The sequence below is a fragment of the Triticum aestivum genome, chromosome 5D (genome assembly GCF_018294505.1).
Source record: "Triticum aestivum cultivar Chinese Spring chromosome 5D, IWGSC CS RefSeq v2.1, whole genome shotgun sequence".
In the NCBI taxonomy this organism is placed as follows: Eukaryota; Viridiplantae; Streptophyta; class Magnoliopsida; order Poales; family Poaceae; genus Triticum; species Triticum aestivum.
The window spans coordinates 520,779,926-520,796,252 of NC_057808.1; the positions used below are offsets into that span (position 1 = coordinate 520,779,926).

The window sequence follows — 16,327 nt, forward strand, 5'->3', positions numbered from 1 at the left end:
TTCAGCCTCGTCATCGTCCGGCCAGTCGTCGAAGCTGACTCCAAGCCCGGAGCCGCCTGCCTCGCCGCCGTCTTGGCCACCGCCTGCCTCGTTGTTATCGTCCATAGCGGCCGCCCCCAAGTCGGGGTCCTCCAGATCGTGCTCCGTCCGGTCGGGGACGAATCGGCGCTCCGCGTCCGACCCGCCTGCAGGCCGAAGAAGAGGGCTCTGTCGAAAGAAGCCGACTAGTCAGAGTCGGCCAAAAGGAACTCGGCGACAAAACTGAGAGAAGAGAAAGAGAAAAAGAGAACATACCGTGGGCGGCGGATGGGCTCGGCAATTTGGCTCCTTGCCGAACTGCCACTCTGCGGAGAGCTTGCAGTTCGCAAGGTAGTTCACCATATAGGCCACCTCGTCGTGCAGCATGTCTTTGGTGCACATCCGACTCGGATCGAGCTGGCCGCTCATTTGACAGATCAGATGAGGGCGGCTCTGAAGCGGGAGCACCCGGTGCGTGACGAAGGTGGCCAGCAGGTCGGGCCCCGACAAGCCCTCCGACTGGATCATCACCCGCACTCGGGCGACAACTGCGGATCCAGCCGGCGTCAGCGTCACGGCCCGATAGGACCACTGGGGCCGCCTGCCTACCGGTGGGCCGGCTACGTAAGCCGGCATATTGACGTAGTCGCCCTGCGGGGCGACGTTCTTCACGTAGAAGTACGACTTCTACCATAGCTTCACCGACTGGATCAGCGTGATGACGGGGAAGGGGTTGTGGGCAGCCACCCTCCGCATCGCGACGAAGGCGCCACTCTGAGCTGGCACGCCCTGCATGCGCGTGCCCAGCTTGGACTGGAAGAACTCCCCCCAGAGCTCGAGGGTGGGGAGGACGCCGAGGTAGCCTTCGCACAAGGTGACGAAGGCGGACAGCAGCACCACCGTGTTCGGGGTGAGGTGGTGCGGCTGGAGTTGGTAGAACTCGAGAAAGGAGCGGAAGAAGGCGCTCGCGGGCAAGGCGATGCCGCGCAAGAAATGCAAGCGGAAGACTACCCGCTCGCCTTCCTCCGTCTCCGGCGTAATCTCCTTCGCCGGCGCAAGACGGACCACCACCTTGTCCGCGCCGGGCAGCCGCCGCGTCTTGCGCAGGAACTCGACGTGATCCTCATGGACGTTGGAGCCGTCCCAATCCCCGCGGAACTGCATCGTGGCGTAGGGCTGGCGAGAATGAGCGCGGCGGCGGAGGATCGAGTGGTAGAGCGATGCGGCGGCGAGGCGCTGTCGCGAGAAAGAGCAGGAGGAAGAAGATGGCGGAGAGGGGAGGGGCGTGCGAGCGCCTGCCGCTCTCCCCCTCCCACTACTTATAGCTTCGCACGGTGAAGCTGAGAAGGCAGGGCGTGGGGTGAGACGTAGGATTAACTGCACCCACTCCCCCCACGCCTCGCGATTATTACGCCCTAAAAGCATGCTGAAACCGCCGCAGGGAGACGTGTGGGCGGCTTTGGGCCGCAGAGAATCCTCGCCTGGGCCCGGGCGTAGGCCTGGCGGGCCCCCGACCTGCGGCGACGTCCCGTCGCGCGCGTGGGCTGGCAGGCTTTTTAGCCAAGGGATGCCACGTGGTTCACTGGCGGCAAGTGGCCGGCCCGCGGCCCGATGCGCGCGCTGGCAGGCTCCCGCCCTCCGACTCCAAAAAATTTCGCCGAGACGGCGCACCCAACCGAAGCCGGCTCCCAGCTGCCGGCTCGTCAAGATAGGAAGCTGACCGAGCTTCTCGACTCCCACCCAACCTCGAAGCTCAACCAGCTTCGGGGACTACTGTCGGAGTAAATGGCCACGAGTAGCCTAACCGACTATCCCTGGCTCTTCAAAAATTATCAGGCCATTTGAGCCTTCAAGCATTCAAAGCATTGGGCCGCCTTCCCCACGGCCGGCTACCCCAGGAGCCGACTCTCAGAAGGCGACCCAGCCTCAGTAACCTCCCCCAAGATAACTACGAGATGGCCGACTCCAGGAAGCCGACCATGGAGAACGCCGACTCCCAAGAGCCGGCCATGGAGAACGCCGACTTCAAGAAGCCGGCCAAGACCGCACCCACCGAAACTACGCCCACATAACGGTGACAAGACGGGGTGTGGCTACAGTGCGGCCCACTACCCCCGAATCCCGAGGCAGGCATGGCCATAGGACGCCGTACGGGTCAGCCATCTCCCGTCCGGCTCGGCCCTGTAGCCATGCTGGCCTCAACGTCATCCGCGACAGACGCCAGTATGGCCCGCGGGCGGTGGGCCCCTTTAGCCAGAGAGAGGCACGAAGGCGGCCCGGCCTCCCCCAGTCGGCCAGGGGCGTAGCCGGCCCCCAGAAGCCGGCTACCCCTCCCTCGAAACATGTGCCACATTAAGGAGACAAGACGAGGTAAGGCTACAGTGAGAGCCCTCGAGGCGGCACACTGTAGCCACGCTTAGCACGACAAAGCCCTCGTCATCAGAGGCGAGGTTACAGTAAACAGCCGCCGACAAGACCCCCAGGCGGTGGGGCCGGCCTGTCGGCCAAGAGGCCGGCAGCCGGCGGGACCCACCAGTCGGCGGGCCCCAATGGCCGGCGGAGAAGCCGGCGAGCACAGACACTGACGACTGGGACCCGCGCCCAGTCGGCGGGCCCCAATGGCCGGCGGAGAAGCCGGCGAGCACAAACAGTGACGACTGGGACCCGCGCCCAGCCGGATTACAATTGTACCCCCGGGGGGTAGGCCTATATAAACCCCCCGGGGCACCCATGCAAAGGGTTGGCTTCTTAGAGTTACACACACACCATATAGAGAGGGAAGCGAGAGCTTGACTTGCTCTTCTTCTCCCTTAAACCCGACAGCTCAAGGAGCACTTGTAGCTACTCGTTCTGATCTAGTGATCATGCGGAGACCCCGCAGAGCAGGACTAGGGGTGTTATCTCCATGGAGAGCCCCGAACCTGGGTAAGATTCGCCGGCGAGCATGTCTTCGCCTCATCCCGTTTCCAGGCACCGGCGACGTCTTACTGGCTCCCACAATGATAAGCCACCCGTTGGCATATGTCGCACCTACCACCCGACATTTGGCGCCCACCGTGGGGCCAAGTGCACCGTCGTCCGAAGACCTGTTCTGGACGCGAACCCTTTTCCTCCCCCGCGAGCGCAGCCAGCCTGCTGCGCCCGATGGCGTTTGCCCCGACGCGCTGCAAGGCGTCGACGACGCCTGCGCGGCGAGCCGCCTCGCCGATCTGTTCGGCGAGGCTCGCATCTCCGACGAGCCCGCGTCCGACGCGGGCACGGACTACCCCGAGAGCCGCCTCGTCAGCCTCCTCGACCAACTTCACGTCTCCAGCGAGCCTGCTGCAGACTTGGAGTCGGTCGGCTCCACCGACCCGATGCTTGTCGACTCCGACACTGCATCGCTCGACGCCTACCCCTCAGATATGGTGGTCTTCGACGACCCTCTCCCTCGAGCTGACAGCGGCAGCAGCGCTGTCACCGAAGTGTTGGTCATCAGCCACGTCGCCAACTTGGGCGAGAACGCCCACGACGCCCTGCAAGCGGCGATGCACGACTTATCCGTCCCCATCCCGGCCGACGCCGACGCCGAGACCTTGGAGGCACGCTGCCTCGCCCTCATCGCGGAAGGCCAGAAGATAGCCTCCATGAGACGCCTCATCAAGGCCCACCAGCGCGAAGTCGACCGCGCCGCCTTCGGTACGCCGCTGCATAGCGGGCCGAGCCGAGCCGGCTTCGTCCAGAAGCGCGGCGCGGCTGTCGCCAGCATGCTGGGGGTAGATCTCCCCGTCTACGCCACCCCACTCGAGAATCTACGAGCCGCTCAGGCGGCCGCTGAAGAGCTAAATGGCTGGGAGCCGATGAGCTCCCCTACATGACAAGGCGGATCCAGCAGCTGATCGACGCGGCCGCAGAACGACACGAAGCCGGCGCCCGCGCTGATAGTCATCCCCCGCGCCGGGAGCACGCCGCGATGTCCCGGTCGCCGACTGCGAGCGGCGCCCGCGAGAGGAAAAACAAGGAGCCGGCTGGTAGCCGCAGCCGGACTCGTATCACCATCGAGCATGACGCGGAAGGCCGCCCTCGAGCGGTGGAGCGCCGAGGAAATCCGCCTCCTCCCCCGCCTCGAGGGGAGAGACGTCACACCCCGCCGCCTGTCACGCATCCGACTCTTGGTGACCGACTAGGCCGCCGCGAAGGAGTCGGCGAGAACGACGCCCGCCACCGGATCGACCGCCTAGCTCGATCCCTAGCGCTAGAAGAAGAAGACGATGTCGGCCCGCCGTGCTTTGGCCCCCGCATCCGCGACGAGCCCTTCCCCAAAGGGTTCTCGCTCCCCAGAGACACGCCCAAGTACAACGGCTCTGTGAAGCCGGAAGATTGGCTCATCGACTATTCTACTGCGGTCAACATAGCCAACGGCAACAGACGCGTCGCCGTGAAATACGTCCCCCTCATGCTGCAAGGCACGGCGCGCACCTGGCTCAACAGCCTCAAGCCCTACATCATCAACAGCTGGCTGGACTTCACGGAAGTCTTCGTCCGCAACTTCACCAACACGTACAAGCGGCCTCCTAAGCCTCGCCAGCTCTCCCTATGCGTCCAAGGGCCCAACGAGTCGACCCGCGACTACCTCACGCGGTGAGCCGAGCTCCGCAACTCCTGCGAGGGGGTGCACGAGGTTCAGTCCATCGAGTACTTCACCGCCGGGTGCCGAGAGGACACCCTCCTCAAGCACCGGCTCCTCTGCGACGAGCCGGCTACCCTCGACGAACTGCTGATCATCGCGGATAAGTACGCCACGGCCGACTCCTCGATGAAGACCGAGCTCCGAGTGGACGCCTCTGGGAAGGTGCTTGCTCCGGCTCCCAAGACACCGGCTAGCGAGTCCAGTCGGCGCCCCTACCAGAACGACCACAAGCGCAAGGCCCGTATGCCGCCTTCCACCAGTCGGCAGGTGGCCACAGTTGAAGATGAGCAACCCGAAGAACGGCCCGCTCCCAAGAAGAAGGGTGGCAGGCCGGCTTGGCAGCCGGCTTTCTCCTACGAGCAGACTCTCGACGCCCCCTGCAAGTTCCACAGCGGCGCGAAGCCGTCCAACCACACGACCCGAAAGTGCCACTGGCTCACACGAATCTCCAAGGGCGAGGGGCTGGTGCCGCCTCCGCCTCCCGGCCCGCCGCCTCCAGCCCCCCAGTAGCCGGCGGCTCGGCCAGCAGTCAGAGCCATTCAAGATGAGTTCCCTGAAGAGCACGCCGCCTACGTCATCTTCACAAGCCAAGTTGAAGACAAGCGTAGTCGGCGCCGTCAGCATCAAGAGGTCCCGCGGGCTGCCCGCCTCTTGGCCGACAGGCCGGCGGGACCCACCAGTCGGCGGGCCCCAATGGCCGGCGGAGAAGCCGGCGAGCACAGACACTGACGACTGGGACCCGCGCCCAGCCGGATTACAATTGTACCCCGGGGGTAGGCCTATATAAACCCACCGGGGCACCCATGCAAAGGGTTGGCTTCTTAGAGTTACACACACACCATATAGAGAGGGAAGCGAGAGCTAGACTTGCACTTCTTCTCCCTTAAACCCGACTGCTCAAGGAGCACTTGTAGCTACTCGTTCTGATCTAGTGATCATGCGGAGACCCCGCAGAGCAGGACTAGGGGTGTTATCTCCATGGAGACCCCGAACCTGGGTAAGATTCGCCGGCGAGCATGTCTTCACCTCATCCCGTTTCCAGGCACCGGCGACGTCTTACTGGCTCCCACAATGATAAGCCACCCGTTGGCATATGTCGCACCTACCACCCGACACCAGGGCACAATCGCAGTAGTTCTCCCGGTGCCACCTTAGCCGATAGAGCGGAACGTAAGGTAGCAAAACACGGGAGCCGGGCAAACCCAACATTTGAGCAAAGACATGATTCGGGGCTGATGCATATAAGGCCAAACTCGCGACGCCGAACAGTCCCTAAGGTATTCGGACTTTACCAAATATATCGGGCGGAGTAACACCCTTGATAATGAACCCTGAATTTCCAGGTACGTGCATTGGTCTAACGTGGCGAGATGCCAATACGCTAGCATCCCTCTCGGTTGTGTTGACTATCCGGTGGATGTGAAGCAACAAGAGACAGTAAGAAAGGTTTACACAGGGTCTTAATCTAAAAAGAAACCTTTGAGCGGGGCCCTGCTGCATGTCTGCGCCCGTGTCTCCGTTGTGCCGTATCCTGGAAGGGTGTAGCACGATTGTCATCTGTAAAAGAGAAAAACTTAGATGAAAGTCTTCGTGCGAAAAATTAATTATTCTTAATAGACCATTTAACTGCAATCTAAATAAGGTCAAGCCGAACTGTAGTCCTTTTTACATGCGGGAAGCCCCTGGTACCACCTATGGGGTTATATCCATCAAACCAATCTCAGGTTTATCTAAGCTGTTACAACTAGTGGTGCGCCGGACTCGTCTAGCCGTGTCCGCGGTCTTGACGACCAATCGTTTATTCTGGTTGGAGAGGCCGTTTAGTGTTCGGCTGCTAAAGCCGCCACACGTTCTTCCGCACGTAAGGAACGCTTAGCGTTTTCGCTAACTATGATGATGCCACGTGGACCGGGCATCTTAAGCTTAAGAGAAGCGTAATGCGGTACTGCATTAAAACGAGTGAAGGTCGTTCTTCTGAGTAGTGCTTGATAGCCGCTTCGGAATGTGGCGATGTCGAAGGTTAACTTTTCACTTCGGAAGTTGTCGGGAGAACCGAATACAACCTCTAGTACTAGAGAGCCCGTACAGCGGGCCTCTGGGCCTGGTATTACTCCTTTAAAGGTAGTATTGCTTTGGCTAATTCGTATTGGGTCTATCCCCATTTTGCGGATAGTGTCCTGATATATCATATTAAGACTACTGCCGCCGTCCATAAGGACTCGGGTGAGATGGTATCCGTTAATTATTGGGTCTAGCACCAAGGCAGCCGATCCTCCGTGCCGGATATTAGTCGGGTGATCCCTGCTATCAAAAGTGATCGGGCAGGCCGACCAAGGGAACTTGGGGGCGCATATGTCTCGGAGTGAGTGTTTGCTCCTCCTCTTTGTTACGTGAACCATGTTCACTGTTTTGACCTTTGGTGGGAATTTTTTCTGTCCCCCGGTGTTTTGCTGGTGAGGCTCATCCTCGTCTTCACTTGGCGTCTCCCTCCCCTTGTGTTCGGCGTTTAGCTTGCTGGCCTGCTTGAAGACCCAACATTCTCTGTGGGTATGATTTGCAGGTTTCTCAGAGGTGCCATGAATCTGACATAATTTGTCTAAAATCTTGTTTAGGCTGGACGGTCCATCTCTGTTGCCTTTGAAAGGCTTTTTCCGTTGACCGGGTCGAGAGCCCCTGAATCCGGCGTTTACCGCCGTGTTATCTGGGTTGTCTTCATTGTTTCGACGCTTGCTTTTGTTGCGTCATGGTTTTCCATTGCCATCCCTGACTTCGGATGTGCCTGGGTCGCTGGTGCCGCTACGGGCCAGCCAACTATCTTCTCCCGTGCAAAAGCGGGTCATGAGGCTTGTTAGGGCTGCCATTGTCCTCGGTTTTTCCTGGCCGAGGTGTCTGGCGAGCCATTCGTCCCGGACACTGTGTTTGAAAGCCGCTAAGGCTTCGGCGTCCGGGCAGTCGACGATTTGATTCTTCTTAGTGAGGAATCTATTTCAAAGCTTTCAGGGTGACTCTCCAGGCTGTCGAATTATATGACTTAAATCGTCTGCATCCGGAGGCCGGACATAGGTCCCTTGAAAATTAGCCCTAAAAGCATCCTCAAGCTCTTCCCAACTTCCAATTGAGTTTTCGGGGAGGCTCTTTAGCCAATGCCGAGCTGGTCCTTTCAACTTGAGGGGCAAGTATTTGATGGCGTGGAGATCATCTCCGCGAGCCATATGGATATGGAGGATGATGTCCTCAATCCAGACCCCCAGGGTCTGTCGTTCCGTCGTACGCCTCTATGTTGACGGGTTTGAATCCCTTTGGGAATTCGTGATCCAGCACCTCATCGGTGAAGCATAGGGGGTGCGCGGCACCCGTGTATTTGGATGTGTCATGGCGTTATGACGGTTGTAGTGTTCGGTTTTGTTTCTGTGCCGGAGCGCGCTTCCTAGATCCGTAGATGGACCTGGTCATACCAGCTTTTTGATGCAAGTCCTCGCGTGAATCGTGTGCTGACTTATGTGCGACATCGTTAGCCGCCCTATCGCGGCCACAGGGTGGTCGATCCGGCTGATCGGCCGTTTTATTTTTTGGCTGTATAGGCTCTAAAGCCTCGTCATCGAATTCAGGCAGCAGCTTGTGCTTTGGATAGCTCTTCGTGTGGCGACTGCCACCGTACTTTTCTTCAGTGTCAAGCACTTTGTTCCATCTACTGTTGAGCGTATTCTGCGCGGCCTTAAGCCTTTGCTTCTGCTTCTTCAGACCCCTCACGGTGGCAATAAGCCTTCTATGGAGGTGCTCTTGTTCCAAGTGCCTTTCCGGGATGATGTGTGCATCGTCGTCCGGACTGTTCTCCTCTTCGGAGAGAGGTTGATGAGCTTTATCCTCGGCGTCGCCGTGATCGGACAGCGGCTCCGTACTATGTTCGTCGTCCGCTGGTTCATCCTGCTCTGTCGCTGGGTCCAAGTGGTCATCGTTTCCTTTCGAGTCGACCGGGGTATTATTCTTTCCTGCGTTGTTATCGCTGTTTTTGCCAAGGCGGGATTTGGAGCGGCGCTTACGTCGTCGCTTTGGTTGCTTCTCGAGGGAACTATCCTTCGCTGCATTCTTCCGTTCCTCGTCATTGTTTTCTTTGGGTGTATCCACCATATATATATCGTGTGATGAAGTGGCTGTCCAGCGCCCTGTGGGCGGTGGTTCCTGTTCTTCTCCTGCATCGTCGTCCATACCGTCAATGTCTTCGGAGTCGAAATCGAGCATGTCGGTTAAGTCGTCGACAGTGGCTATTAAGTGGGTGGTGGGTGGGGAACGAATTTCTTCGTCGTCCGCTTCCCACTCAAGTCGGACATAGTTCGGCCAAGGACCTCCTGACAAGGAGAGAGACCTTAATGAATTTAGCACGTCACCCAGGGCGAGTGCTAGAAGATATCCGCGAAGAAAAACTCCATGATCGGTGCCCAATCAGATTCGATAGGCACGGACGTAGGCGGTTCGGAGCCCGTGGCCGGGGACGAATCCAAGGATCCGGCAACACAGGTCTCATAGGAGGTGAGGTCAGTATTCGGCTCTATCGCCACTGAGTGTGCGACCTCCGTCGCGGGGTCCATCCACCCGTCCTCGGACGGCGCAATCTGCTCCGGATCGAGGGCCGGAGTAGCCACAGGTGCGATCTCCCGGACACTGTACGGCGGCATAGCTAAGTCATGCTCGTCGTGACTGTGCCGCGCACCTGTCACGAACTCGAACCCGTCGAAGATCAAGTCTCCGCGGATTTCGGCAATGTAGTTTAAATTTCCAAACCTGACCTGACGGCCAGGGGCGTAGCTCTCGATCTTCTCCAGATGGCCAAGCGAGTTGGCCCGCAGTGCGAAGCCGCCGAATACGAAGATCTGTTCGGGGAGGAAAACCTCACCCTGGATCCAATCGTGGCCGATGATCGAAGGGGCCATCAAGCCTTATGGTGACGGCACATCGGAACTCTCAATGAAAGCACCAATGTCGCTGTCAAAACTGCCGGATCTCGGGTAGGGGGTCCCGAACTGTGCGTCTAAGGCGGATGGTAACAGGAGGCGGGGGACACAATGTTTACCCAGGTTCGGGCCCTCTCGATGGAGGTAATACCCTACTTCCTGCTTGATTGATCTTGATTATATGAGTATTACAAGAGTTGATCTACCACGAGATCGTAGAGGCTAAACCCTACAAGCTAGCCTATGATTATGATTGTTGTTATCCTACGGACTAAACCCTCCGGTTTATATAGACACCGGAGAGGGCTAGGGTTACACAGAGTCGGTTACAAGGGAGGAGATCTACAGATCCGTATTGCCAAGCTTGCCTTCCACGCCAAGGAGAGTCCCATCCGGACACGAGACGAAGTCTTCAATCTTGTATCTTCATAGTCCAACAGTCCGGCCAAAGGATATAGTCCGGCTGTCCGAGGACCCCCTAATCCAGGACTCCCTCAGCAGGTTCACGCAAAGATTCTTCGTCACGTGCATCACGTTGATTGCACAGTAGACCTCTAGGTCTTTCCAATAGGGTAGGTCCCAAAATATAGATTTTTTCTTCCACATGGGTGCGTGTCCGTCAGCGTCATTCGGAACAGATTGTCCGCCAGGACCCTTTACAAAGATTAATTTTAAATCATTGACCATATCAAGTATATCATCACCAGTACGGTGGCGAGGCTTCTTTCGGTGATCTGCCTCACCTTTGAAATGCTTGCATTTCTTTCTTAAGAGATGCTTGATCGGAAGAAATCGACGATGTCCCAGGTACACACTCTTCTTACGTTTATCCAACTATATACTTTTGGTATCATCTAAACAGTGTGTGCATGCGTGGTATCCCTTGTTTGTCTATCCTGAAAGGTTACTAAGAGCAGGCCAATCATTGATGGTTACAAACAGTAACACTCGTAGGTCAAATTCCTGTTGTTTGTGCGCATCCCACACACGTACACCTTTTTTGCTCCACAACTGTAAAAGTTCTTCAACTAATGGCCTAAGGTATACATCAATGTCGTTACCGGGTTGCTTGGGGCTTTGGATGCGCACTGGCATCATAATGAAATTCTGCTTCATGCGCAACCAAGGAGGAAGGTTATAGATACATAGAGTCACAGGCCAGGTGCTATGATTGTTGTTCTGCTCCCCAAAAGGATTAATGCCATCTGCACTTAAACCAAACCATATGTTCCTTGCGTCATCTGCAAAGTCCCGCCACTTTCTCTCGATTTTTCTCCACTGCGACCCATCAGCAGGTGCTCTCAACTTTCCGTCTTTGTTACGGTCTTCTTTGTGCCATCGCATCAACTTGGCATGCTCTTTGTTTTGGAACAAACGTTTCAACCGTGGTATTATAGGAGCATACCACATCACCTTGGCAGGAATCCTCTTCCTGGGGCGCTCAGCCTCAACATCACCAGGGTCATCGCGGCTGATCTTATAGCGCAATGCACTACATACCGGGCATGCATTCAAATTCTCGTACTCCTCACCGCAGTACAGGATGCAGTCATTAGGGCATGCACGTATCTTCTGCACCTCTAATCCTAGATGGCAGACATCCTTGTTTGCTTCGTACGTACTGTCGGGCAATTCATTGTCCTTTGGAAGCATCTTCTTTAACATTATCAGCAACTTTTCAAATCCCTTGTCAGATACACCATTCTCTGCCTTCCATTTCAGTAATTCCAGTATGGTACCCAGCTTTTTTTGTCATCTTTGTAATTTGGGTACAACAATTTCTTGTGATCCTCTAATGCGTTGCAACTTCAACTTCTCCTTTTCACTTGCGTAGTTTCTCTTTACATCAGCAATGGCCCGACCAAGATCATCAGCGGGCTCATCTGATGCCTCTTCTTTAGCTTCTTCCCCCATTGTAGTACCATCGTATTCAGGGAACCCATGGCCAGGATAGCTGTCATCATCCTCTTCTTCTTCATTCTTTTCCATTAGAACCCCTCTTTCTCCGTGCTTGATCCAACAGTTATAGCCGGACATGAAACCGGACGTAAACAGGTGGACGTGAATGGTTCTTGAGTTAGAGTAATTGTTATCATTCTTACAGACAACACATAAAATCATCCGGCTACTTGTTTGCCTCAGCCGCAAGCAGAAAAGTATGCACGCCATCAATGAACCGGGGAGACCGTCGGTCATCGTACATCCATTGCCGGCTCATCTTCGTTACACAACACCGAAAAGACCAAATTAATACAAGTTCATACATAAAGTTCATACACACTTATTCTCATAAAACAACATACAAACTCTCTAGCTAAAGCATTTAAACGCAACAACAAATGCGATCAAGATCACAACTGAGGTAACAATTGATCCAACAGCATAGTGATACCAAGCCTCTTTATTAACGACATATTTTCTAATCTTTCTAATATTCAAGCGCATTGCATCCATCTTGATCTTGGATCATTGACGACATCGGCAACATACAACTCCAGTTTCATCTTCTCTTCTTCAATTCTTTTCAATTTTTCTTTCAAATACTCGTTTTTTCAACTAAATTTAACTTCTGGACTAGAGGGTCGGTTGCAATTTCCGGTTCACATACCACCTACATAAAAATATCTATGTCAACTTGATAGGCATAATTGCCATAAACACGAAATGCAACAAATAGTTATAAAAGAGAATATATATACCACATCGGAATCATAAACCGGACGAGGGCAGACGGGGACGGATATCAAAACCATGCCACTATGCATAACAAACAACCATACATGTAAGAAAATTATACAAGTAACTATCTAAATCATACAAACATGATTTTTTTATATAAAAGGATAAGAACAAGAGGCTCACCAAGGTGGTGTCGGCGACGGAATGGTGCGGGTGATCGATGGTGGTTAGGACGGGGATGGGAAGACACTAAGTAAACCCACCTACATATGCAAACTAAGAAGTTAATTTGAGCTCAAATTACATTGCACGAGCTAATCCAGCAATGAGAGAAGAAAAGACAAAGTTGCTAACTTTGTGAACACTTGGATGGATGAGGTGCATTCAAATCTTGGCAAAAATGGAGGATGAGCTCGAGCTAGGGGAAGAACAAAGGAGAGAAAGGGGAAAACAGAGTGAATGGGCTCGGGCTGTGGACGAAGGGTTTATATAGTGACATCTTTAGTCCCGGTTGGTTATACAAACCGGGACTAAAGGTATACCTCTAGTCCCGGTTCGTGATACGAACCGGGACTAAATGGGTCGTGGGGCCTCAGCCTGATGCCAGCCTGCCAGCACCCCTTTAGTCCCGGTTTAGATCACAAACCGAGACTATAGGTAACAAACGAACCGAAACTAATGATGCCCGTGCCCCCGGCCGGTTCTAGCCGTTGGAACCGGGACTAATGGTCACATTAGTTTCGGGCCGTAATCAAACTGGGACTAAAGGGGAGGACGAAAGGTCTGTTTTCTACTAGTGAATAGAGTTGCTCCTAGTCTAGTTAATATAGGGAGATATGGAGGTAGCACCGCTTGTTGGTTGCACCGAGTTCCAGACAGTGCAAACTTTTGTATTAGGAGTAATACTATTTCAGAGGAATAAATACCCACTATTTTTCGCAAAGAAAAAAAGCTAAACACAGGGGCAACGTTATTTTCTTTTAACCGAGCAACGCTATCGGTGGCTTGCTTGCCAGTGCCAGGGTCTTTCACTAGTGGCGGCCGCCTGCAGTTCGAAACTATATTATCGATGGCAGGTTACTGATACATGTTTTGCACCTGTCACTGGTAGCCTGTTTTACAGTAGTAGATCTGATCTTCCTTTTCAAAGATGATATTATTTTTAAATTAATAATATAATTTGAAAAATATATACAGTTGTGTGTATCTTTTGATTTAAAGCTGGAGTTTATCTTATTTTGCTAAGTCTCAGTCGACTGAGACTTGATTACGTCTCAGTTAATGCTATATTTGTTGATCTTACATGAAGAACCGTGCAAAATTTTCTTTTTAGCTTTCCTTTTTTCTTCTTATATACTATGTCACTTGACTGAGAATTGATTCAATCCCAGTCGACTGTGACCTAGCCACACCCTTTACCTTACTATTCCAACTTGCACCGCGTGTGACAACCGTACATATGCTTGAGCATCGAGAAGGATCCGTTCCCCGGTGAACTGGACAGTACAAATGTATCGTACAAACAAACTGACTGTTTATTTGATTGAGCAGAGACGCATATATAAACTGATACACGTGTTTATTTACGGAGCAACATCAACTATCTCTCAAGTGTTGCTGGGCGTGGGCCACGTGCATGTACACCACACCGGCCGGTTCTGCTCATCTCGTCGGAGCTTTCTTATTTATTTTCTGCTCATCTCGTTGGAGCGAGCGATCAGTTCTTTTTGCACGGCGGCGGGCAGGGATTCTCTGGGAGGGCGGCGCGTCCATCCCCACACCGGAACGTCTTCACGGGCCTCGTCTGCACCACGTGGCAGTTCACGCAGCCGTCGCGGCACTTGGGGCCCACGTCGTCACAGAATTGGGCCCCTGACCAGGAGTTGCAGTTGTCGCAGCACTTCGGGAAATTGTCTGCACACACGCTTGAAATCAGATGAATCTATCACCGCCATCGGTTAATTATCACGTGTATGTAGGCTAAGATCTTAACGCCATCACAAAGATGCAGTCAGATGTACAACGTACGTACCGTCCGCGGCCAGTGAGTGTGAGAGGATCCCCATGACCATGACGGCCTGGAGGACTAGGATCGCCACCAGCGTGCTGCTCTTCATCGTTGGTTGGTCCTAAACTGTGGAGCAAAGCTCTTCCCAGTCCTGTCTGCTCGTGGAGTGATGATTTTGTTGTGGTTGTGTCTGGCCAAAGCTACAAGCAGTCTCTATATATAGAATCGATGTATCATGCCAATTTTCTGCGTCATATATCAGTTGTTATCCTCGTGGATATGTGTTTGGGATAAACCCGTTTGACTCCTGGCTTAGCTTGGCCTTTCCCTGGCTTGGACCTGTTAGGCATACATCTCCAATTCTCCATCTTCCACGTCCAGTGCACGCCCTATTTATTTTCTCATAATTATTAGTATTTCATATATTATAACTTTTTGTTTAATTTACTTTGCAAATATACCATGATGACATCGCTGAGAATATTAATCTCACACTGAGGGCTAAACATGTGAGCGCGTACTAAGTATAGAACACAAATATCTATGATAACAAGTATGGCTAACACATGAACGGATAAGAGAGGGATGGATAGATCATACCCTAAAGTTGAAAAGGACAAAGTTGTGGCGGTAGAGGCTTCAACAGCCTTCTTGTTTGACATGTTGATGTTGTCACCCATATCGTCGGTGGGGAGGTTGAGGAAGTAGTCGAAGTCGTGGACATAGGAAAACAGTAGCGAGTAGTCGCGCCGAGACGCTTCCCATAAACCTTATCGCTCTTCTTCCCATGCAGGATCACAAAGGATGGAGTTTCAGAGACCTTCTCCCCCAAACAGTCTTGCACGCGCCGTCGGAATGGAATCGGCCAGATACAGTCTTGGTGGATAGTTGTTTGGGATGAACTTCTTTGATTTCTCGCATACCTTGGTCTTGTGTCCTTTCCCTAGCTTGGACTTGTCAGGCATACATCTCCAGTTCTCCATCTTCTATGCACCGTGCATGCACCCATTTTCTCATAACTATTATTGGGTATATCATAAATTAGGAACAAAGTGTGCTTTGTCGCGCTATTTTATTTTTACCAGTGTGCATGAGTTTTCTTTTCTCATTATATTTGTTAATAATGTCATCTTGCCACTTAACAGAAATGAACGAAAATACAATGCATGATATACCAATTACTTATTATCTAAGAAAAATGAAGTTCTGTTGTCACAACCTGTCGTGGAATTGTCACGGCAGATGTCCTAGGGTGAGGACTTAGTCGTGAGGCCAGCGCATCTTTGTGGTAGCTTGAAAGGGGTTGATTGGGATGAGAGACGCAGGGTGGATCAACGCACAAGACAAGGGTTTAGACAGCTTCGGGCCCCGAGAAACATCATCCGGTAACCCTACATGCTGTTTGTGACTAGGTCTCATTATCATCATGAGGGAGACGCCGTAAACCGGCTCTTTGTGTCTAGCCCTAGAGATTGTTTCTTTTTGGTTGTCCCTCTTTGGGGAGCCCTGCCCCTCCTTATATAAGTTGAAGGGGCGGGTTACATGTGGAGTCCTATTAGGATTAGGACTAGTCTATCTCTAATACAAACCGGATACAAGTCCTGGTCTTAACTCCTTGTAAGGTAAATATTCGGCATGCCTTTCCTCTTAAACCGGCCCACCATAGTATGAACCGGCCTTCATGAACCGCCCGTTGGGCCACCGGGTCTTGTCGCTCCTCTGACCCGCCTGCCGGATTACCAATGAATCGTAAACCGCCAGGTCCAAAAGGGTCGCCAGTGGATCGTCAATTTTCAGCCGGGTCTCAAGTAAACCGCCAAGTCCGGCCGGGTTATACTGCCGGCCGGTTTACGCCACGGGGTATATCCCCGACATTAGCCCTCAGTTTAATTTGGATTTATCCATGTTAAACTGATCCTGTAAAACAAACACAAGAACAAATTTGACAGATTATGCTCCGGGTTAAGAATTCTTGTAAACCGGCATCTGATCATGCTTAAGTCC

The 16,327-nt window shown here is 53.4% G+C and overlaps 1 protein-coding gene across 1 annotated transcript; it reads right to left on the reverse strand.

The window, feature by feature from the left end:
- Nucleotides 1–13,827: 13,827 nt before the first annotated feature.
- LOC123125934 (uncharacterized) lies at nucleotides 13,828–14,513 on the reverse strand. Its single transcript, XM_044546372.1, has 2 exons — nucleotides 14,348–14,513; nucleotides 13,828–14,229 (listed from the first exon to the last, which is right to left on the reverse strand). The coding sequence occupies exons 1-2, from the start codon at nucleotides 14,430–14,432 to the stop codon at nucleotides 14,033–14,035; spliced, it is 282 nt and encodes a 93-aa protein (XP_044402307.1). The 5' UTR covers nucleotides 14,433–14,513; the 3' UTR covers nucleotides 13,828–14,032.
- Between the last annotated feature and the right edge of the window lie 1,814 nt (nucleotides 14,514–16,327).